General features: G+C 35.8%; 4 protein-coding genes across 6 annotated transcripts in view; 2 read left to right on the top strand and 2 right to left on the bottom strand.

Annotated features, from left to right (window-relative positions):
* Window positions 1-340: 340 nt before the first annotated feature.
* LOC306882183 (uncharacterized protein) lies at window positions 341-976 on the bottom strand (the record flags this gene model as incomplete). Its single annotated transcript, XM_079436656.1, has 1 exon — window positions 341-976. The coding sequence occupies one exon, from the start codon at window positions 974-976 to the stop codon at window positions 341-343; it is 636 nt and encodes a 211-aa protein (XP_079292782.1).
* Window positions 977-4692: 3716 nt separating this feature from the next.
* LOC306882235 (sphingosine-1-phosphate lyase 1-like) lies at window positions 4693-17772 on the top strand. Its single transcript, XM_079436736.1, has 14 exons — window positions 4693-5003; window positions 8195-8360; window positions 10332-10399; window positions 11209-11356; window positions 11611-11690; window positions 12496-12624; window positions 13176-13264; window positions 13570-13678; window positions 13771-13869; window positions 13984-14130; window positions 14446-14684; window positions 14863-15009; window positions 15163-15283; window positions 15878-17772. Exons 1-14 carry the CDS (start codon window positions 4992-4994, stop codon window positions 16040-16042), a joined length of 1719 nt encoding a protein of 572 aa, XP_079292862.1. The 5' UTR covers window positions 4693-4991; the 3' UTR covers window positions 16043-17772.
* Window positions 14238-21123, bottom strand: LOC306882250 (pterin-4-alpha-carbinolamine dehydratase-like). 3 transcript variants are annotated; one of them, XM_079436762.1, is made up of 5 exons: window positions 20879-20973; window positions 19718-19849; window positions 19512-19592; window positions 19016-19150; window positions 14238-15260 (listed from the first exon to the last, which is right to left on the bottom strand). In XM_079436762.1, exons 1-4 carry the CDS (start codon window positions 20879-20881, stop codon window positions 19058-19060), a joined length of 309 nt encoding a protein of 102 aa, XP_079292888.1. In that variant the 5' UTR covers window positions 20882-20973; the 3' UTR covers window positions 14238-15260; window positions 19016-19057. The 3 variants fall into 3 exon arrangements, with proteins under 3 accessions (XP_079292888.1, XP_079292889.1, XP_079292887.1); XM_079436763.1 differs by having other exon boundaries at window positions 19034-19150; window positions 20879-20970; XM_079436761.1 differs by lacking the exon at window positions 14238-15260 and having other exon boundaries at window positions 18233-19150; window positions 20879-21123.
* A 677-nt stretch (window positions 21124-21800) lies between these two features.
* Window positions 21801-24806, top strand: part of LOC306882182 (heparan-alpha-glucosaminide N-acetyltransferase) — a gene marked incomplete at both ends in the record, with an annotated part of 31681 nt that continues 28675 nt past the window's right edge. Inside the window, 4 exons of the mRNA XM_079436655.1 lie at window positions 21801-21822; window positions 21930-22024; window positions 22578-22699; window positions 23816-23934. Of these exons, the coding sequence (XP_079292781.1) occupies window positions 21801-21822; window positions 21930-22024; window positions 22578-22699; window positions 23816-23934 (358 nt within the window). The remainder of the gene's footprint in view (window positions 21823-21929; window positions 22025-22577; window positions 22700-23815; window positions 23935-24806) is intronic.

The raw sequence follows: 24806 nt of genomic DNA, 5'->3' as shown, positions 1-24806 counted from the left end.
TTTGATATTAATTTATTATGATTTTTACAACTTCTAATCTACATATGCACTCGAATGAAAATGGTTTAAAAAAACAAGTGTTTTTCATTTATTTGCTTGAATTAAAAAGAAGGAAATAACACATTTATAACAACTGTATGACTATTATCGTCATATACTATTATATTTCAGTGTTAAGAGCTGTCAATAAAAAATAAATAAAAAAAAGAAGCTATTTTGCGTTTAAACTTCCATTGCTTATAGGCATAAACGAAAAAAAATATCATTTCTACACTTATGACATGCCCAATGTGTCAGATTCGTGGTCTTTGCGAGAAAAGTCAACTTTGCGTTGTTACTCTCAGATTAGATTAAATGTCAGATTGTCCTGAAAACTGCTGTTATCAGAGTAGTAGCCTTGAGTTTCTTGGCAATTTGATGATGAGTTTGTAGAGTGCCATTTGGACGCGCATGCACTGGATGCGCTATAACGCAAATCCAAACAAGCGCTTGGCACAGCGAGGTTCTGATCCCGATCGTGATTTGAAATTTGTCGAACATGGTCTGCAGTTCTCAATGTTTCTGACAATGCCCAAATGTAATTGTGCGCGAATCTCAAAGTCTCGATTTTAGTCAGTTTCGCGTCATCGGGAAAAGTTGGAAGCACGCTTCTCAGAGTATCCAGGGCGGAGTTCAGCTTATGCATGCGATGCCTTTCTCTGTCGTTTGCCTTCACTCTGCGATTCCCACGTTGTCTGCTTGCTGATTTAACTGGCATCTTTTTCTTAATTTTTTTATTCATTGTGCTCTCTTCGTTGAAGGTAGAGGCGCATTCTTTAGTCGCTGAGTCTATGCTACCAAACTCCAATTCTCTGTTGCATTTGATTTTTTGGCGCTTGGCAATGTCTGTGGATCCAGACTTGAAATCTAATGCTGAACTCCAGTTAGATTTAAAGGTCCCATTCCTTCCCGAAGTGCACGTGGATCTTGGAGTCATTCTGTGCATAAAAACATAACAGGATATCTTCTGGCCATGGTCTTGGATAACAACCTATAAGAAGTCTATCATAATTGAGATGCTTACCTCTTGGCTTGCAGACTGGCTCAGGGAAACCGAGGTTCCGTGAGGGAGTTGGTCTACAGTACTGCGCGTCCTGTCCACCAGTGAACAACATGCAGTCTCTTATTCTTTCCCTTAATATATAGATCAAAGGGACAATAGAGGATGATGCGCCCAATCGTCATTTATGTCCCTTTATCCATCTGCGCTCTAGGACAAACAAATGGAGTCAAGTGGCCAATCAGAGACGGCCCTTTCAGAAATTTACCTTCGGGTTTAAGAAATAAACTAAGAGAAGATTTTAAAAACAGGGTAGAATATGTCAGGTGAATTTTTCTATAGTTGTCTGTTGTTGTTTTTTATAGTAGCCTAGCAATCATGCATTAATCTAATCTATAATAATTAAAAATATTTCATCAAGAGAAACAGCTTATTGCAAATATAGTGGCTTATAAGCATTTGTTTTGAACAATGAGTTCTATAATTCATCCTTATCGAATTATAATAATTGTCTCAAACATTGACTCCTGGGTGATAGAAAAATTCACGTATCTGTAGCAGGAATAATCTTATGTGATTTGTATTGACAGAAATCATGTATGTATTGAACATGCATAATGGACATTTTTTGGAACTTAACATGACAGTTTCAACAAGAAATTTTCATTATTAGAAACTGAAAATAATTACTGATAAACGATATTATTTTAGTGTCATTAACGTTGTGCGCTTTTTGGCGATATTACTGTGCGTAAATTGTGCTGTAGTGCACAGAACCCTGGGCAAATAATATTTAATCGACGAAAATGGGGAATAACTTGAATTTGTGTGCAGCAGCAGTTTCATAGTACAACGAAAACATAGAATATTATGCACAAAAACATTTGCATAAAAAAAATCAAATGCGTGCGCACTGGTGTCTCCAAACGGAGTCCTTTATTAAGAACATCAAGTGCGCGTCGTAAATATGGTCGCGGTTGCAAACAAAAGGCTTTCAACATGGTGCGGTAGCACGAGTTTACACTTGCCCCCAAGTCTTGATAAATCTTCATTTATTGGAGAGACCAAGAGCACTGTAATGGGCGCAAAATATTTACCGTGGTGCCCAAGTGTCCACAAAGGCACTCATCGCCAGTCTAACTAAATATGTATTTTGTAGGACATCTGATAACCATATGCTTTCAATAAAATGGACAAATAAAGCAAGGAGATAGGGAATGTTGTCGTGCTGTTATAAAGGCCTCGAAATAATCCAAAGTAAACCAAATATTACCGCTTTACAAATAACTTGTGATGCCAGATCCATATTGGGATATCTCGGGACAGGTGTGGGTTTGGGACTGTCAGATTTGTCCCCCGATTTTTTTATCAGTGCCTAGTAATATCTTGCATGTTATGCAAAGTCTGGGCAAACATAGGCGACCTGTTGCTGTGGAAATCATAGATATCGCAAAGACCCTGATTTAACAATAAATGCGTCTTACTGAAGAGCAGGTGATACCTGGCCTCGCTGTCTTCACTCATACTTTTTCAACTACTGCGCTTTACAATCTGTTGTAATTATTTATGAAACGAAATCTATTTCTTGTTATTTTAGCAAACAGAAGTACCAGGTGGGGCTTTATTTTCATCCCCAGCCTTTGTTTGAAGGGCATCTGAAGAAGGCAATCAAGGACTAAAACTCGCTGACCAGCTTTTTGCCATCCATTTGTCCCAAACTGGCAGAAAAGCTATTTCATTCTTCTCTCTTGTTCAGACGCGGAAAAGGCTGCACATAAAGAAGAAAAGGAAACTTCACTGCGAAGACAAAAACAACAACTTAAAAACATTTAATTACAACCCGGATGCCATATGTACACCTCTTGTTAAAACTCAAACAATGTCAACTCTTTTGTGTGGTAAAACGTGCACCTTTGGAGACGTGTGCGCTTTTGGAACGGTGTGCGCATCGAGACCAGAAAGATCTTGAGTACACTTCTTGGAAGAAGTAATGCAGTTTTAATGTGCTGTTGAGGTTCCTTTTAGAGTCCACCCATTGTGCTAAAACGCATATGCTTGTTATGACCGAATACACCAATTATAATTGAATAGCCTAGAGCTTCTTGCTAAAACTCTATTTGGTTTGAGCAATCAGGGGTCAACCTCAATAATTAAGCTTTGGTGATGCTATGAATGCCTGGGTTCAACTGCAGCTTTTCTCTACATAGTGCCCACATTCAGTGGCGCACACAGACTTGAATCGAATTTATCTTTCTAACTTGCCAGTTTTGGGGTGGAAAAGCCATTTTTTTTCGTGGGAATGAGGAAAATAGAGGGGACAAAATAGTAAGAGTTATAAATAATTTTGATAAACTATAGCTATTAACACTTAAATAAATTTACAGGATTATAAAAAAAATATATATATTAAAAATTTAGCCCTTTTTCCATTTTGGAATGCACTTTTATGTCCCAGGTTTTTTTTTTTTTTAATAAAGTTAATAAACTTTCAACTTTTTTTCTTCTATATGAAGGTGACATTGAAATAGTCTCAGAAATGTCTACCATGCCTTCATCATTTATTTTCGATACTTTTCACATACATTTCTGTTTATGTTGTTTTATTCTTGTCCCAGACCACATTTTTAAAACTATTAAAATATTAAGATTTTTCATCAATTCGTGTATAGCCTATAATTGGTTAACAAGGAGACAACAATGTCAGTAAAATGGCATTGGAGTGGAAACTTGACAAAATGACAGAATTGCACGTGATATACGTGTATACACTCGTTGACATTTATCTGGTACATTTAATAAATTAGTGTGGAAAATATTTTTAAGCGAGTTCATTTTCTGCCCACAGAATAAACACCAATATTTAACAAAGTAGTTTTAAATTAGCCCAAATTATTATTTTGAAGAAGAAAAGAAAAGAAAAGAAAAGAAAAGAAAAGAAAAGAAAAGAGATTATTTATTTGGTTATTTTGTACAATCACACACAAGTAAACATTTAACACAACATTACATATTTTAGTTATAAAAGTTTTTTAAAACAATTAAACCTAATGTTACTGTTCGTGTAGGCCTACTCACGAACATGAATGTAAATGTTTATTCTACATAAGAGAACATACTATAAAAGCAGTTGAAACAATACAAGAATATGAACATTTTACCAAAATACGCCTGTCCTTCAAAAACTAATAGCGCCATCAAGTGACCGTGAAAAGCATTGCCTGTTCAACGACCCTATATGAAGTTTAAAACCAACACAAAAAGAAAAAACCAAAGCAGCCCAACTCAGTAAATCATTTACTGTAAATAGCCTATGATGAAATGTTTTGAATGCACTGAATATGAATCAAATTTCCTATGTTGCCCCTTCTTTACTAGTTAAAAAAAACTTAATTGTGGTGCTATCTGATAAATAAACTTGTAATTATTATAAAATGAAAATATAGGTTACATAAATAATTCAATAGGCAATGCATCATCAACAACAACAACAACAACAGTAATGATATATAAAAAATAATAATCCGTAAAAATAATAATAATAATACAATAAACTTAGAACTATCGCAAAGTCACTAAAAGATTTATCAAAAAAGAAACTCTACACTGACCTCCCTGAAAAACATCATATAACTGTGGCGAATCTGCGAATCGTCAGGACGTAGTGAGGTTCACATCCACGAACAGCATGTGTGCTGGACTAATCGCTGTGATGAAGGAGGCGTGCAGTGTTTGAAGATCAGCGAACGCGGCGACACGCCTGAACGCAAATCACGTCCCCTTTTACTCACGCGGCACTTCCTGATATAAACTTGCTCCTCTGATTGTGTCATGCAACGGAGCATTCGCTCTCACAACAAGCCGAACAAAGATCTCTCTGGCTGTCTTCCCTGTTTCTCCCAGAGCTGTTGAAGAAGCGACTTTTTCCAGACAGGGTGTAACCTTGGTAAACAAAATGGACTACAGGGTGAGTGGGCATAATGTCAATTAGAAATAAGCTATGCTTTAAATATAGTATGTTCCAGTTTTCCAAACATGATGTAATTAGGCTATGTCACAATGAAAGCTTCGACTGTACAAAGAAAGCATCTTGTATTTTGTTACTCAACATATTTCATTTACACTAGAGCTGCAACAATGTTTCAGAGCATCAGACCTAGAAGTGACACTTTGGTCTGATATAACGTTTCCCGTGAAGTGCTGGGGATTCTATTGATTTTATCGTTTAAAGAGGCTTTAAATGTGTTAAATTGCCAATGGCAGTATGTCACTTCACAAAGTGATGTAGGTGAGAGCTATTATACAACTGTTTTTCCTTCATGTAATTCTCTAATAATCGTTCAACTGTGAGCAACAACCAGGTGCATAGAGGGAAATTTTGAGAGTTTTATTGTATATGTGTTCATCAGAAGACTTCCTGTGACGGGCTCAAACACAGAGGAAGTGCTATTCTTAACAAGGGGGTGTACAATGGGGCCAGATCTGTTTTGACTGCTGTCCAGCAGCATCTGTTGATGCTGTATTGTGGCTAGTCTGTTGCTCATGTGATGTGCTGAGAGATTTAATGTGTGCGAATGAACTATTAAAGGGATAGTTCATCCAAAAATTAAAATAAAAAGTCATCATATTATGTCATTCCCAACCTGCAGGACTTCATTTCTTCTGTGGAACTCAAAGGATATATTAGAAGGAATGAAAGCCTCAGTCACCATTCACTTTCGCTGTGACTTGGATGACTTTTTAATTATATCCGGTACAACATATTTCTGTAATATACATTTATTACACTACTATACACTTCTTTTTTCTTTTTTTTTAAGTGTCTTATGCATGCAAGTCTCAGAATGCATGTATTTGATCAAAAATACAGTAAAAATTATGAAATATTATTACAATTTAAAATGACTGTTTTCTATTTTACTATATTTTCAAATGTAATTTATTCCTGTGATGGGAAATCAGAATTTTCAGCAGCCATTACATTTACATTTATTCATTTAGCTGACGCTTTTATCCAAAGCGACTTACAATTGCTATATATGTCAGAGGTCGCACACCTCTGGAGCAACTAGGGGTTAAGTGTCTTGCTCAGGGACACATTGGTGTCTCACAGTGGATTCGAACCTGGGTCTCTCACCCCAAAGGCATGTGTCTTATCCACTGCGCCATCACCACCATTACTCCAGTCTTCAGAGCCACGCGATCCTAATATGCTGATTTGGTGCTTTTCAGGAAACATTTATTATTATCATCATTGATTAAAAAAAAACATTTGTGCTGCTTTAATATTTTTGTACAAACTGTGATTATATTTTGTTAGTTTTTCTTTCAGAATTATTAGATGAATAGAAAATTAAAAAGAACAGCATTTATTTAAAACGTTTTTTAAAATATTAATTTATAAACTGATCAGTTTAAAGCATATTTTGCTGAATAAATGTATTAATTTCTTTTAAAAATGACCCAAAACATTTGGGTTGTAGTGGACGAATACACTGATAAAAGAAGTTGTATATATTTTTAGCTGTTTGGATTAAAATCAAACCAACAATTTTTAGTCATGTGGGCCAAACGTTTATTTACTAAAACCTTTATCATAGTCATATGTTACAGGGTACATTACGGAAGATCTTGAGTGTTTGAAAAGATGGACTTTTGGGCTGCTATAGCACTTTCAGTCTGATCCTGCTTTAAACATTTCAGCTGGAAATATGAGCTCTTTGACTCAACAATGAAGAAATACTCAAAGCTCCGTTAGAGAGGACGTGATTGTCTCCAGTAGGAGCTAAAATGAAGCTCTTTGAAGTGGCATTCTATTTTCTAGAAACTTTTACCACAGTCATGTTATCTGTCAGGTTCAGAAGATGTGTTTTACAACATTGCAGACGTGTACATCTGTTCATCTCTTTTGCAATGTGTCTCTGCTCTTGCCTTTTGCCCCTTTTACAAGATAACAATCTCAGCATTTTATGGCACGTTATGCACTGAGAAGTAGTTTGTAGGTCTTGTTACATAAGACTGATAGGGATGCTGCCTTTAAAGATCTCGCTTCAGCACAGTCCAGTTCCACATTTCACACTGTTGTTCTATTTGGATCCTGAACGTGGGATGCACCTCAGTCCTGGTCAAAGTTTCACTTGCTCGCTCACATGACCTGTTTACCTGCTCCTCTGAATTTTCTGTATTTGGCAAACCCTGCTAAACCTGTAGGAGAGCTTGTCATGGACTTAGAACTCCATTTAGGTGGTGTTGTTTAGCACCTGCCTGATTCATTCATTATCTCCTTGACAAAATGATTGAAAATGAATACCTTTTAAGTTTACACCTCATTTATTGTGCTACATTCAAGGTAAAATATGGTTCTTGGTACATCTAGTACTTTTGACATAAACAAAACCCAAATTATAGCTTTTAGTCAGGCTTTTGAAGACGAACTTAGCTCATTCATTGTAGATTACGAGCAGTTGACATGCTCACGAATATGGTTAGCTAAGACTTTGTTCAGCTGACCTCCAGATTTCCTGTGTGCTGTTATGGGGATACTATTGGGACACGATCTGCGCTATCAAGAAAAAACACATTGTGCTGTAAAAAAATAGCGATTGTGAAAAGCATCTACCAGATATGCTTTTTACTGCCCTTTTAAATGGCACAAACTAACCATTTATAAATATGGACTTCTGTGCTGAGTTTTGTATGGCCAGTTTTTTTCTCATAATGAATAAGGTGTGGCCAGTAGGAACAATATCTCATTGAGTGAAAGTTATCTACTAAGCTCTCCTTGTTTCTTGTGGCTGAAGTCATTAGTGAATCCAAGCTCCTGAGACAATTAAGTATGACGCAGTCTGCTATAGTAAGTATTTAATTGTGATTTTGAATGTTTTTTTGCTACTAGCTGTCATTGTGCTAATCTGGGCATAGATAGCCAACGTTTTTGTGCTTATTTTTCAAATAGTGCCTATAACCCTGAAGAATTGAAGTAGTAGGGTGTTTGTTGAATCTTCTATCAGTGTTTGTTGATCGATTTATGTGGCTATTACTTGTAATTACAGGTAAGCAGCCAGTTCTTGCTTTCTGCATGTTGTTTTCTAGCTGTTAACTGAAATGAGAAATTAAGGTTGGGGTTATTTCTGTAACATTTCTCCTTTCCTCATGCAGAGTGCCTTGGAGGTGTATAAGGAGATGGTGCTGCTGTACATAGAGGAGTCTCGGCGCTTTGTGAATTCTCAGTGTGCTGGTCTGGAGCCATGGCAGATCATTGCGACCACTTTGCTGTCCACACTTGGTGCAGTGTGGCTAAAGGGCCTCCTTTTCCAACAAGAGAGTAAGTGCTATTGATAACTCGCGTTTTTTTTGTTTTGTTTTTTAATATCTTGATATGTTTAAATATGTTGATTAATTTGAGGTCAGTAGAATTTTGAAAAAGCTTTTGAAAGAAGTCTCTTTTAGGCTCATCAAGGCTTTTTTTATTTGATAAAAATAAAACAGTAATATTGTGAAAAATCAATACTATTTAATATAACTATTTTTTTTTATAAATATTTCCGCAACTGCGTTTGGCTTGTGGCAACCCGAGTTCAATTCCCATGTCGTGGTCCTTTGCCGATCCCGTTCCCCTCTCTCTGCCCAATGCTTTCCTGTCACCTCTTTACTGTCCTATCACATTAAAGGCATTAAAAAGGCCATAAATATAACTTCAGAAATCATTCTAATATACTGATTTGTTGCTTAAGAACTTATCAATGTTGAAACAGTTAATATTTTTGTGGAAACCGTGATGCATTTTCTTTCAGGATACTTTGATAGGTAGAAAGTTCAAAAGAAAAGCATTTATTTGAAATGGAAATCTTTTGTTACAATATACAAGTCTTTACTGTCACTTTTGATCAGTTAAATGCATCCCTGCTGAATAAAAGCAATAATTTCTTGATTATTTTTTTTTTTAAATGGTAGTGAACAATCTCGAAGGTATCAAGAAAGAAAAAAAAAGTATGTAATTGTTGAAAAAGTATGGGTTATCTACTTTTCACAGTCATAAGCTACTTTTCTTTGCTACTGTGAAACAATATGAAACCCAGCATTATGTTGCAAATTAATTGTAAGTAAATAGTGATGTTGTCCTTTTTTGCTAATCATCAGTCAGGAAGTCTTAAAACAAAGTTGCAAAATGTCAAGGCCTCTTGAACAATAACAAAGTTTTTGGCACATGTAAGTTTCATATGCTACCGGTGACCTAGACACCGTTTTTGCTTTGTTTTTTGTTTTTTTATTTATTTATTTATTTTTATTTTATTTTATTAATTTATTTAATAGGGACCATGCATATTCATGAACATTGTTGTATGAAAATACACCATGTAAATATGCCAGAATTAGTAACAATAACTACTTTTCATCTGCAGTCCCTAGGCAGGTAACATAAAACATAAAAACAGCCAACAATAATACAACATTAATTCACTTAAAAAAAAAAAAAAAAAAAATACACAATGATAACATATACATTAACAACAAGCAAGCAAAACAAAAATACAAAATGAAAAAGACATTGTTCATCCACCTCTATACTGCATTCAATTTAACAATGAAAGTGTATATAAATATGTGAGAGTTAAAAATGAGTACATCTCTGATTTTCTAGAAGCCACTGTTTTAAGTGAATTTTAAAAGTGTTGAAAGTAGGACACTCTCTTATTGGGAGGGGCAAACTATTCCAGAGTTTACCACCTATTATCGACAGTACGTTTTGTCCAAAGGTGGTACGTCTAAATGGTATCACACAGTCCCCATTTACAGAGGCCTGTGTACTACCTCCGCTTTCAAGTCTTTGGAAAAAGCCATGCAGCGGAGGAGGAGCAAGATTATGCAACACTTTATATACCAAACAAGCATACTTGAGATGTTTGAAATTGTCAAAACTTAAAAATGTATGTCTCTCTGAGATATGACAATATTATCAAAAGTTTTTAAGGCTTTCTTAAATAAAGATACTTTTAAGAATAGTTGTGCTAGTTAATGACCAATGTATCGTTGCATGTCATGGTTGAGTCATCATGAGCTGAGGGAGGAAAACCCAAACATTTACACCGAGGACTCTGTTGTTTAATTTTACATGGCAAACTTTAAATTTTGTACATTTCTCTGTTGAAAAATAAAAGATTGTTTGGAAGTCTCAGGCAGTCACATGCAGGGCATGAATGTTTTTCACAGCAAATCAAATTTGGAAAAATGTATTGCCATGGAGACATTTAATGTCATGTCTTCACCACAATTTGCTCATTGTTATGTTTTCTAGGTCTGACGTCAAGGGTAAAGAAGCAGTTCTTTAAAATCATCAGAAAAATCCCATTTATCGGAGCAACAGTAAGCATCTAGTGGTTTTCTAGTTCCCTTTCTTCCTTCAGACTTCTCTTTCTGACTCATTGATCGATGATTAAGTCTCATGCTGAAGGGGAAATTAAGCCTATAACACACTTTCATATTATGGCCTTGTGATTATTCCAGGGTTTATCTTGTGTCATTAACCTGAACAAAGCGCAACATGTCTGGTTCAAGTCAGAACCAACTGGAGGGTGATTTTAATCTCCTTTGTCTTTTACAATTTTTATTAGAATGCAGCTAACCGTCTTAACGTTACAAATTACAACCTAAACACCCATTAGAACAGGGGATCTTTTTAACTTCCAGGCCTCCATTGTCCAACACAATATTCAAAGGTTGCTCATATAAGCTGTAATATTTCCTCTGGTATGTTGTTCTGTAGTTGTGCTAAAGCTGCTTGTTTTCAAACTTTTTTGCAATAAAGTAGTTTTAAATCTTTAAAAATTAAGAAAAGAAAATACTCATTTTACGCCATGTGTTTTTAGCATTTTAATCAAGTTTGGTTATTTTAAAATAATTTAAATTAAGTCATCCTGCAGCTCCCTTAGAAGTTTGCTGAGGCCCTCTAGTGGGCCCCGAACCAATGATTGAGAATTACTGCCTTAGAGCATTGGTAGTCATTAAAAGATCTCCTTTTGAACATACAAATGGCTAAAGAAGTTATACTACATCAACAATGCAGTAATTAATAGTTTTTTATTTTCCCCTCTATTCCCTATATCTTTTGTATTAATTAAATATTCAGAGGTTTTTGACATTTTTTGTTTTCGTTTCAATCTTTCCCTCGTCAGATTCAGAATCAGCTCAACAAGGCATTGGATGACATGTCCGTGAGTCTATGCACGCTGAAGGAAGGCATGAGCTACACCAAACTCCTGCCTGCACAGGGCCTCTCCCACAAAGAGCTCCTTGACAAGATCAGAGAGTATGAGACACTGAGTGAGTCACCTGCAGCCTGTCCTAACTCCCATCTGTTATAATGAGGGAAAGCTCAAAGGCTTTGAGGATAAGTCAGATCTCTTAAAGTTTCAGCCAGATGTTCTCAGACTGAATTTGCCCTACAGTGTGGGTGCAGTTTCTTCGCAAGCTTCGAAGCTTGTTTACTAGGGTATAATGCCACTGGTTTATATGGTATTAGAAGTCTGTCTGTTAGTTGTTCTGTCCTCAATATTTTTTCATACTTATGATTTCAGGTGAGGTAGACTGGGCGAAAGGCAAAGTATCAGGTGCAGTCTACTGGGGGGATGAGAAGCTCACAGATCTCATGGTGAAGGTATAATGGCCTTGTAAATGATTTATATCAGTAATTCCCAACAAGGACTGTGTGTTCCATGGGGTACTTTAGATTTTGCATTAATCTATAAAACTGGACAAAACAATTTAAAATAAAATAATCAAGGTTAATCTCATAATTCAGTACAAGCAGTAACTTTTTTTTGATCAAACGCATAATATTTGTGCTATCTGGTGTGTCTTTGATTCACCCACAGTGTTGATTTTCTTAAAAAAAAGTGACTTTAATAATAAAATAATAATTATGATATTAATAATCAAAAATTATGCTGGTAATTAAGTTAGATAAATTATATCCAGAATAACATCTAATTTAATTTAATATAAAATACTGTTCAAAAGGTTGGGGTCGGTAAGGTTTTGTTTTATTTTAAAAGAAGTATCTTATGTTCACTAATTCTGCATTTGGTTGGTTTGATGAAAAAAGTGAAATAAAATTATTACAGCACAATAAATGTTTTCTACATTTTTTAGTATTCTTTTATTTAATAGAAAGATCAAAACAGCATTTATTTGAAATATAAATCTTTTGCAACATTATAAATGTATTTGCTGTCACTTTTGATTAAGTGAAGGCATCCTTGCTGAATAAAAGTATTTTTCAAAAAATATTTACTGTTGATGAAGTGCTATTGATTGGGGTTGTGGGTTGATGCATATGACAAACAAGGTTGTGAAACACTTGCTTTGATTTTCACTTTACCTTTGAATCAAGCAGAGACTTCATAATACAAGAAACAATTCCTGAATTTTTGCTTCCTGTTTTGTGTTCCTCTGATTTGCAGGTATATGGGGAGTTTGCCTGGTCCAACCCCCTCCACCCAGACCTGTTCCCTGGGGTTAGGAAGATGGAAGCAGAAGTGGTGCGGATGACGTGTGCCCTCTTTAATGGAGGCCCAGACTCCTGTGGCACAGTCAGTCCTCCTCATTGTCTTCCCCGAAGGAACAATGTTGATGTGTGAAGTTCCAATAATGTATCAAAAGTCATATTAGGAAACAAAAATGATGTAAAATACTCATGGTTTCCCACTCACTTAACTAATTTGAAAAAAAGGGTTTGTTGCATATTATTAATAACTGTTTGTACTTGATTTGATAGCTGAATGTTGAAAAATATCTCCTTAACAGAATCTGAGGAACGCTATGAGAGTCGCGTACATTGGCAATATTCACACAGCAGCAGAATGAAGTTGTGTGTCTAGTGTTTTTACGTCTACTGTGACAATAGAAGAGCGGCTCGACTTCAGTATTTCATTCATCTAGACAGTTTTTGATACACTCCTGTAAGCTGTTGATCAGTATGTTTGGGACAATTGGAGAGTTGCTCCAATCAATACCAAACAAATCTCCATTTGCTCATTTATCAGTCCATTGTTAAAAATCTGAAGATTGTATTGTATAACATCAAGTTTCTTCTGTTCACTCAAAAAGAGCCATTTGTTTTGTGTGTTCCTTTAATGAAAAGGTTACTTCAGGTGGAACTGAAAGCATCCTGATGGCATGCAAGGCATACAGAGACATGGCTCATGAACGTGGCATTAAACACCCAGAAATGTACGTACTATCTCAATCTAGTCCAAACATTCAGCCTCTGCAGTCATAATACTCTGTTTAGGTCAATTTACAGTAGTGGTCAACCCACATTGTAAACAATATAAACATATAAGTGGTTTGCTATGGATGGCTACTTATTTACATAGAATGTATAAACATTTAAAAATGCGCTCAGTTTTTACTGTATTTACAGTTTTATTTTACTTGATAGAATTGGTGCTCATTAGTGCACCTTAAAGGCAGTTGTTTTATTCAATCCCATTGTGTAATTTATTTTTCGTCATTTTATTTTGTCTATGCACTAGTATTGCACCAGTGAGTGTCCATGCAGCATTTGACAAAGCAGCACATTATTTTGGGATGAAGCTCATTCACATACCCCTGGACAAGAAGACCATGAAAGTCGACGTGAAGGTACTTCTGTCTGGATTGTTAAAAAACAAACCGGCACATTTTTGTGAATCTTGATCAGCTTGATATCTACCTATTTATTTTTTTGGTCCTAGGCAATGAAGAGGGCCATCTCTGGAAACACAGCAATGCTGGTGTGTTCGGCTCCTCATTTCCCCCATGGAATTATGGACCCTGTAGTAGAAGTGGCGAAGGTAATATTTGCTTATTCAGATGAGCATGTAATCCAACACTTTTGTATTGTGGTATAAATTAATCTGCAGTGTATTCTGTATTTAAATATAATTAAATATCCTTTATTCTTTTAGCTTGCAGTAAAATACAACATCCCATTCCATGTGGATGCTTGCTTGGGTGGGTTCCTAATAGTTTTTATGGAAAAGGCGGGTTTCAAACTTGATCCCTTTGATTTCCGGGTCAAAGGTGTGACCAGTATCTCAGCTGATACACATAAGGTGAGAACCTGATAGTTTGAAAAAAAAATTATGTATTAAAAATAAATAAGACTACTACTAAAACGTTTGGGGTCAGTAAGTTTTTTTTTTTTTTTTGTTTGTTTTTTATAAATGTTTAATACAACTCAACAGTTCTCAGCTGCAAATGACAGCATATTAGAATGATTTCTGAAGGGTCATGTGACACTGAAGACTGGAGTAATGGCTGCCCATTTTGGATACCCATTTTACTGTATTTTTGATGAAATCTACTAATATTTTATTATCTGCTCAGATGTCATCATGAAGTTAAATGCAAAATCGTTGTCCCCGCAGTATGGTTATGCTCCCAAAGGTTCCTCAGTGGTGCTCTACAGTGACAAGAAATTTCGCCACTACCAGTATTTCGTAGCACCTGATTGGCAGGGAGGAATTTATGCATCTCCGTCCATTGCTGGCTCTCGGCCTGGAGGTATAATTGCTGCCTGTTGGGCTACTATGATGTATATGGGTGAGAAGGGATACGTTGAGGCCACCAAGAAAGTTATTGAGACAGCCCGCAAAATCAAAGCAGGGTCAGTATTAATATAATAATATAATTATATAACACGTGAAAGACATGGGCAAGGTGTTGCTTTGAATGTATATAAACTGTGGTAAATGTACATTTGCATGGCAAGGTAACATTTACTTGCCAAGAAAGGCAGTGTACACAGAAACAACATGTTAAAAAAAAACACTCTCTTCCCACAGAATCCGTCAAATAGATGGGGTGTTTGTATTTGGGGACCCAGAAGTGTCTGTGGTGGCACTGGGCTCCGATGTTTTTGATATCTTTCGCTTATCCAATGCACTGACTTCAAAGGGCTGGAATCTCAACACTTTGCAGTTCCCATCTAGGTATGGTCAAAAAAACTACACAAAATCTGTACAATGTGAAGTGTGCAGGTTATGCAAACTAATGTGAAGGCATCCGTGCATCAATTTTAGGCACTGGCCAGAAAAGTTGATCCTTAGATCATGGTTTGTGGCTCTTTTGTTGTTGTCTTTCAGCATCCATATTTGTGTCACAATGCTACACACACAGCCTGGTGTAGCTGAGCAGTTCATTAGTGATGTGAAGAGAGAAGCAGCCATCATCATGAAGAATCCTAAAGAGAAAACCACAGGAATGGTAAGTTTCTTTTTCATTAGACATACCATTCACTTAATATTTTAAGTTTGGCTTACAATAAGAGATTACAATACTGTTTATAAGTTTGGGGTCAAACTTCTAACATGCTAACATTTCTTGTTATTATTAATATAGAAAATGTGGTTTAATATTTTGGTGGAAATTTAATTGTTTTAGGATTCTTTAATGAATAAAAAGTTAAGATGTAAAGGACTTACTTTCACCTTTGATCAGTTTAATGCATACTTGCTTGAATAGAAATATTAATTTCATAAAAATATTACTCGCCCCATACTGTGTTCCTACACATTGACAAAATTCACTTCTAACAGTACAAATTTAAACAGATTTTTATCCAATCAAATTCTGTCTAGTCATTAAAAAAGTTATGACTGCTTTGGTACGTCTCTGTTGAACTTCACATTTCAAGTGTATATATATAGCCATTTTTTCCGGCAATTATATAAGAACACAGATGAGTGAAATCTTCACTTGGCACTCCAGTCCACTTCAGTCTGTTTGTACATGTATTATCCCATCTGATAAAGCATAATGAAATACCCCTGAATTAACTTTCCCCTTTATGGTTTCTAGGGAGCCATCTATGGCATGGCCCAGTCCATTCCTGACCGATCGATGGTGACTGAGGTCTCACAGGGCTTTTTGGACTGCCTCTATAGCACTGAGGTGCCCAAGATACAGGCCAAGCACCACAAAAACCATAACAACCACTTGAATGGCAACTCCAAAGCGCACTGAGATTGACTGTCGGGGTCTCCACCCTTAGCTGGCTGAAGGGATGTTCACCACAATCATCTAATCATTCATTTACTTCATTATGTCATCTATTTACGACTAACTATTTTATGTATAAGCCATAGTCACCTGACATTTTGGGATTTGTGACTAAGGAGCGACAGTCTGTAAGGCTATAGAGACAGCTGCACAAATATCTAGGAGTCTGTGAAGGGTCTAGGACTTATTCATTTACTTTTGGTGACCAGTGAGTGCAGTTTTACTTGTTTCATTTCTTAAACTTCTTATTTTTATGACCAGTGCACACCATATGTTTTTGACTGCATTTCCACTGTTAGAAGTGTTTTCTGCCACTTAAACCTCAGGATTCCACATCACATTGATTTTACATGTTATTGAAAAAGCTGTTTCCAGGAATTAAATAGTGCAGATTAGACCAAATACTACCATCCATAATAGATCCATAATACTACCGACATGGGTGTTAGTATTTTAAATATTCCCAATATCTCCTTCACAATAGAAACTTGAAAACATTACAGATCATTTTAGGATGGTGGTACTGCTCAGGCGAACCTGTATAGCAAATGTTTAATCGTATTTATTTATTTTAAATTCCCCCAAACTAGGATAGATTTCCAGTCTCAAAACACTCATCTTATTTAAGAGAAAATATCTCTGATTTTAAGTTACCTATGGAAAATATCAGGGCAAAACTTAACAAATCCACCCACCAGGTTGTTGCTCAACCATATTTCCAGGTTCAAATACTCATCCATTTGGGTTTTCAAGGATCACATTTCACCCCATCTACCTCAGATCTAAAATAATTGTACATGTAATCATTAATTGTTTCCCTTAAGTCCAAATCCTGAAAAATGTCACATAAGTGGGCATTTTAATCATCAGTCAATGTCATGCTTCAGGTTATGGTACTCTCTGACAACGGTTTTCAGAGAGTCAACGACCCCCTCGATTCATAAGACTTTCTTTTGTGTGTTGTATTTGTTTGGGATCTTTATTCCAGCTGAACTCAACTGAATGATAGCTAAGGCCTGGAACGGCAAGAAGGGAAATTAATTTTGTGCATGTAGTCTCTGACATGAGGAAGTGATGACATGGTACCATGGAAACATCACACCAGATCTTGTCAGCAGTGTAATCCCTTAAGCACTCATAATATTTGTGACCACTGTGTGTGTTTTTATATTTTAAATCACTAATATACTGTCTCATATTTCAATGTGTTTTTTTTAATTCAGTAATTTCCATGTCCTTTTTTAACCTCTTTTTGGGGTGCTTCAAGTAGGAGGTAGGACAGTTTTCTTCTGTATGATAACACTGTAGTACAGTGTAGTCTCAAGAACTGTAACATGCCTTAGGCTAGGACATAGATGTGGATATTTGTCTAAAAATAGTTACTCTTCTTGCCTAAATGAAGCATTTCAATGTCTTTATGCAATAATCTGTAATTAATGTAACTACTGAAACTGAGGCACCTTGATCGGAATTTTTGAAGCATTACATGACCTCAATGGTTATGGTTGTATAGAAGCACAAAACTAACAGCATTCACCTAAATGCCTTCCACTGACGTCAGGGTGTGTGCTATTAGGTTAACAGAAGCTACATCGGCCTCAGGGACTACGCCTTTACCACATCATGCAATCCATTTCAGTTTTGTCCTGTGTTTTTGTTGTTCCTATATAAATCAATAAACTTGGTCTTGAAATAAATATGCTGGTCAGCAATAGATTTTCTTTTCACTGAATAAGGGGCTGTTCACTCAGAACACAGTTCGCTTTTTTTGCATTCATTGCATTTTTTGCATTCATTGCACTACATTCCATTATTTTTCTATGTAAATGTGCTTGACAGACATGTTGAACTTGTGTCTTTTGCAGCATTCTAAAAACATGGCGCTCAATTTAACAGTTCTACTTTTAAAAAGCTTTTCTTTTTTTTTAAGAAAAAAATCATTCCACTGCCCTGCAGCTCACTTCTACAAACACGGTGTTCCAAAAAATGTGATATTTGTGTATTTGTTGGCACCAATAGCCTTGAGGGCAGCGTGCTGACAAACAGTGCCGTTGCACTACGGGCAGCCCGAGTTCAAATCCCATGTCGTGGACCTTTCCTGCTCCCACTTCACTTCCTGTTATTACACTGTCCTAAGATAAAATGGCAAAAAATAATATAAAAAAAGTGTATATTTTTATTCCTTTGCGTCTCATGTTTTTAAACGCAAAAACACGACTGTCGTTCACACAAAACAGTACTACAAAATGGAAAAGAATGCAATGCCTTGAGACCTTGAGAGTTTTTAAAACTTGAACGCTGCATGAAATTAGATGCAACGGTCACTCTCAAGCTCATTTACAAAAACAAGTTCCATGTAAACCAGCCCTTATGTTTACATAAGTTCAACATGTTTTGAGGCCCTGTGTTATTTTTGCTTTTTTTTCAGAGCTGGGGGCTGTTTCATAAAACAAGTTTACCAAAAAAGCCAGGCTTATTTCAGTTAGTCTGACTTATTGTCAGTTGATTTGGTTCAAAATAAATCAGACTAAATAAAATAAGCCTGGCTTATTTGGTAAACTTGTTTTATGAAACAGGCCGCTGATGATACATTGATTTCACAGTGCCAAAGTTAGCCAATATTCAGTTTAATACAATTCACTGAGGCACTAACCATGTTATCGCTGGATCACATCAAATGGAAATAAAGGCACCATATATTTACTTTAAAAAAAAGATTTTAAGCCATAGAACACAGTAAGGTAATAGTGCTTGACCGGTCTCTTAGTGTGCTAGTAATTCTCATCTCTGATCTGTAGTACATTTATGTATTGTGTGAATGTAAAATGATATAATGATCCTGACTGTTCCATAAATACTTATTGGGAAATGATTAGACATAACAGGCTGACTACACACAGTCAAAACTGATAGGATGATAACTAAATGAAGTTTCACAATATTTTTGGTCCTGACATGCGGTCAAGTGACAGGGTCCACTCAAAGGACAGAGGCCTGATCTATAAAGGTTGCAAGTGTGATGTCACGCTGTGAGAGTCCTCCACATTCATGAGTACTGAGAGTGATCTGAACCTACCAGAGAGAAAACAAGCAGACAGTCAATAGAATTAAATTAATACACATTCCTAGTCTTACTGACAATTAACCAGTGTTGGGTTTTCTCCAACTAAAAAAGAAAAATCAAAATGTCATTTGTTTCTCCTCTGAAACTTTGTCTCTTGACAGGTATTTCTAAAAAAAAAAAAAAAAAACAATACAATGTACTGTGTTATTTAATATGAAATTATTTTCTGAATTATATTTTTACAAGAATACTAAATATTAATCATTTATAATTAACATTATATTTTAAAAATAAACACTACTGCAATCACAGCCATGACCCTCAATGTATTAAAAAATGGTACACTGATGAGTGGTATTATGCATTTACCTTATTATACACATTAAACCATTCAGGGTGATGATCCATTTTCTCAGCCTGTAGTGCTACTCTGGACATGAACCCAAAAGCCTAAAGGGGAAAGAGCATGACCTAGCAATGTGCATACAGTACATAAAAGTATGATGCAAACGGCATATATATGAAATGTGAAGTATATAACTAGATGAAGCAGATAACTTGGAAGAGGTTATTACCTGATTGAAGTCTTTGAAGATGTACTCTTTGTAAATGGCATCTCTCCCCACCACCTCCACCCACTGAGCGTTTCTCATCATGGGCAGGAGGTGCTCCCTCTCCTCCATAGTAAGAGTCTGGATCTTCCTAGCCTGAGTGTTTAAAACAGTTCTCGTTAGAAAATATCCTTTAATTCCATGTATGTGGGGTTGGTGTGCTTTGTAAAAAAATTAACAAATCATGCCATCTCTGTGAGTAAAATGTAGTATGTGTGTGTATATACAGTAAAAAAAATAATGTGAAAAGTTGTGTTTTCAGTTATATTATTTAATGTTACTTAAAATAACTTAGAATAAAATTAATAATTTCACTTTAATAAATAGTGTGCATGAATAAATTATTTAAATTATAATAATTATATTGAACACTTAATTGTTAATAGAACACATAATATTTAAACAGTTTTGCAAACAACGGGGATGTTTCGGAAAAAACGCTGTGATTGGTTGTGAACCCCATATGGAAACAATGATGACTTGCGTTTTCAATTTTAAGAGCTTCCACCATATTCCTGTGGTGGTTGGAGTAATGAAATTCCTCAGCTACTTAACTCTTCCCTCTTGCCCTTTCAGTAAAGATCACATGGGCTTCAAAAACATGTGTTACAAGAAGACATTAAAATATACATTTATAAAAAGGTAACTGTCCTGAAAATATACTGTCTATATAGGCTTGTGCTAAACTTTTTAACTTAAACTTTGTTAGAAATTATGCACTTTTAAATGAATGAAAGGAAAATTAAGTTGATTTGTGTCAGCGTTTTCTTTTGTACTATCCACACACACTATTGTCCCTGACCATCAGCATATAGCGCCAGAGTGCCTGTGCAAACACGTCAGTCATAATGAAGCTCCAACACTGATAAAGCTGGCTGACATCAACAGGTCTCCAAGCAAGTCGAATCTGCTGAACTAATGCTGAACAGACACGGATCGAAAACAAAGTCAAGTAAAACGTCAGATTTGAAAAATGAATGTAAAAATAAAAATAACACCATACCTGCTCAGCCATTTCCAATATATTTAAAGCATTGTGTTTAATGCTTTTATTTGCAACTTTGAGAGATATGCACAAAGTGATTGTTAGTCCAAAGAATAATCAAATTAAAGGGGTTTTCTTACCATGTTGTGGGTGCCGTGCGTGTAGCGCTGATATGGTCTCGTGCAAGCAGCTGGATTTCAACCTGTTTCCACAGCGTGAATTTACCAATCCTACTAAGGTGAAGGGACGTCTTATGATTATTAACTAAGTTGCGTGATTGGACGCTCTTGAAAAGTCACTAGGGAACGTCAGTACGCACTATTGAATATTAATATATGGGCCCTCTTTCTGCTGCGGCTGCCCTGCCAAAAGCCTGAACGACGTAGGAGTTTGAGATTCCAGACAGTGAGAGAGAATATGAATAAGATGGACATAGATGACTTCATGCAGATCGTCAACTGACAAAAATAGATAAAAAAAACAAAAATAAGTAATAACTTCTAATAGCGTCTGTTTGTGCCATTTACTGTTAATAAGCCTGACTGAATGAAAAGATTCACCCAGGGTCACACACACCTAGTTTTCCCTTTTATCTCTTTGCTTTAAGATAAGATAAGATTAATTTGATCAAGATAATTTCTGTTTTTCTCTTTTCTACATATATATACACCAAACAACATGTTTTGGATACAGATAATTGTGATTTGTGCCTTTTATGAATATGAAGTATCATCTTCATACTTACATGCTGTTTTAAGCTGTGTTCTTTTTTCTTTATACCTAGCACGTGCTACTCCCTAGTCAATTATCCTTGCTATCTTCATTGGTCAATCTTCTTTTGGTGTCTTCTGGTAATAAAATTGTCCAACACATCTCAAAGATCACATGTAATCACATGTCGCCTACAGTACAGTGATCTTTGAGCGCTCTTTATTTTCATCTGCTCAAAAAGAAGAAAAAGAAATACAGCAGATTTGGAATTAACAATGAAGACAATCAATATCATGCAAGTTTTCTCTTTCTTCACTCTTCTCTCAGCAGGGCTGTGTGAGAGACGCCATAATGGTAAGTCATTATCATAAAGGTATGATATTCAAGTTGTTGTTGTTGTTTTTTTTTTTTTTTATATGTAGCTATAAATAAGCATATTTACTGTATTCATAGCATACTGAAATCTCTGTCCTTTTTTAGTTTCCAAGCTGAAAATGGATGAGGCATTGCTAATATTCCACAGCGAACTTCCGTACATCGTTAGTGTTTACTACACCTCAGATTACTGTTATAAGGTATTTCAACATTTTTTTGTCTTGATAGTGGCTTTTTATTTTCCTAAAGAGAGAGAGAGAGAGATATATATGTACAGGTTGAACTTTCATGCATTAAATGTTGTGTGAGCAGTATAAACCTTTATTTAATATATAATAATATTAAATAATAATTTAAAAAATATTTAATAATATTTTATTTTTTTATTTATTAATTTATTTAATAGGGACCATGCATATTCATGAACATTGTTGTATGAAAATACACCATGTAAATATGCCAGAATTAGTAACAATAACTACTTTTCATCTGCAGTCCCTAGGCAGGTAACATAAAACATAAAAACAGCCAACAATAATACAACATTAATTCACTATAAATGAAAAAGAAAAAAAAAAACACAATGATAACATATACATTAACAACAAGCAAGCGAAACAAAAATACAAAATGAAAATATGTATGTAATATATGTAGCAAACCTGTATGCCTGCTTGAATGGTCAAAAATGGCATATGTTAAATGAATATTAAATAAATACTATTAAATGACAGCAATCTACCTCTTCTACAGTGTCTTTATCAGCCCCTTGCCACAGTTGGGAATGGGCAGAGCAATATTTCTGTGGTGGTGAGCACACATTTCACACTGACTCTGAAAATCACACCTGTGGATGGAAACGGCACTCTGTGCAAGTAAGAATCACCTTGAACTACAACTCAACTTGCTACATTAACTAACCTCATCCTAAATAATGATCCTTTTTAAATGAAGCCTTTTCAATAACCCTGTTTATAAATCAGGTACAGAAGGACCTTACATAGACTAGATATATAGCCCTGATAGCAGCTAATTGCATTTGCAGTCACTGAGACTATTTATGCCCATGTGTTTGAATGTGACCTGGCTTTAGTGCTGCCCTTTGGAGAATACCTCACTATGTATTGATTGCACTGCATTTTGGGGTTAACAAGCTGACATTGGAATAATGATGAAAAAGACCATTAAAAAATCAAAGCTTGGGGGCCTCTCACAAACCCCCAGCTGGGATGTTGGAAGGAGGAAACCATAGCAATATTTACAAACAACTTGGGCCTCAAACAGTCATCAAGGTTTGGGCCGTTTTCAAAAAGGTTGTCGGGAGTGTCTGATTTCATAAGACACAGTATCTCTCCCACCGTACGGCTGGGGTCTAGTCCTGGGCTTCTTTAAGATCGATACTGAGGTCCCTTTCCAGACCGAGCCATTATCGGTTTACTTTCTCCCCCAAAGAACATGCCGGGCACTGTGTCATTCCCAGGTCGATCAATAAAGGCTTATAGTGCACATTTTGGGGGATGAAAAAGGTGAAATGGGTTCAAAAGTGGCAGTTCTCCCTGTTGCCCTCTAGATGGCCCTCTTCAGCCTTTTCAATGTCTTTGTTTTGTTATTTTCAACTCCATGCTGCTTCAAAGAGGACTTTCTGTATACAATACAATCATAAAATACAAAAATGTTGGTGATGAACTATATAAATCAATTTGGGTTTTGTAAATATAAGGTGAAAGTTGATTTTTGGACTACTTTAGTTAAACAGTTACATGACAGGTTATCAGTTAGTAAACAATTTATGGTTAACAAGAAAACAACAAATTCTTAAATATGAAAATGTAGGTGATGATGTGTAACAGAAATTGTAAATAATGTTTAAAAAAGAGGAAAGCTTTTTAAACAAAACATAAAAAATGCAATAACCATCATCACGACTATAACGATGTGATAGATGGATCAGTGTTTTATTACATGTTGATGACATTATTTCTCCTCCCTAGTCTGAGTCAGACATTTGAGGAAGCTGGCCATTATTCTCTCTGGATGAGACAGTCTGGATTGCTAAATGATGTAACCTGTTCTCTCACTGTGGATAGGAGTCCGAATAACGCATACCTGCGTAAGTATGTGTAATTAAAAACATTAAATAAGTCATCAAAAAGACATATATCGAGTTCCAAAGTTCAGAAGGAAAGCGTCTCTCTCATATCCCAGGAGTCAGATGAGACTGTATTGATCCGCTAAACTGCTCGTTTCTTGAAAAAACAGCTCAAAGAAAAGCTTTTCTGCCATGTTTGTTTTGGAAGATGCCCTGGGAGGGGAGCATTGTGGGAAATACATTAGAGGAGCGTGAAGGATTAAAGCATAATGGGGTTTTGAAAGCACCACGCTCCATAATGCGCCGTCTACTTTGCAATAGTGCAGATTATGTTGTAGATCAGACTTTTAAGGGCAAGTAGCCATTATCTGTCAGATATATGGCCAGTGTGACTAAACTCCTGGCTATATGATGAGCTTCCATTAGCCGGACCGGCTGGTGATTACAATCCAGCTCCAAAGGGCTCTCACAACTTAAGTGATGGTGCTAGTGATCAGCAGATGTTAAGAAGAACTGATGAGGGGACAGCGAAAAAAACCCCCAAAAAACCCAGTCTGTTTTCAATTGAATTGCACTACCCAGAGTGATCACGTTAGTGTGTTTTTTTCCCCCAGACTGATATTTTAAGGCTGTCTTGGACTGAAAAATAGAAACTCTGACCTCAGTCTTGGGTCTGTGATGACTACAAGCAGTAAATTATCCAAACATACACTAATTGGTCTGCTTAACCTTAAACACTAATTAGTATTTGGACTGAACTACGCAAATTAGAGTAACTAAGTGTTACAGATTTTCAATTTAAGCAATTAGTGTTACATAATTTGCTGTGAAATAAGAGTAGAATAATTTACTGAGGATTGAGGATAATTAGACAGTGATGATCAGCATTAACA

Source organism: Barbus barbus (assembly GCF_936440315.1).
Source record: "Barbus barbus genome assembly, chromosome: 16".
NCBI classification, from domain to species: domain Eukaryota; kingdom Metazoa; phylum Chordata; class Actinopteri; order Cypriniformes; family Cyprinidae; genus Barbus; species Barbus barbus.
Note: the sequence above shows the minus strand (reverse complement) of the source record. Positions and strands in the feature narration are given on the sequence as shown.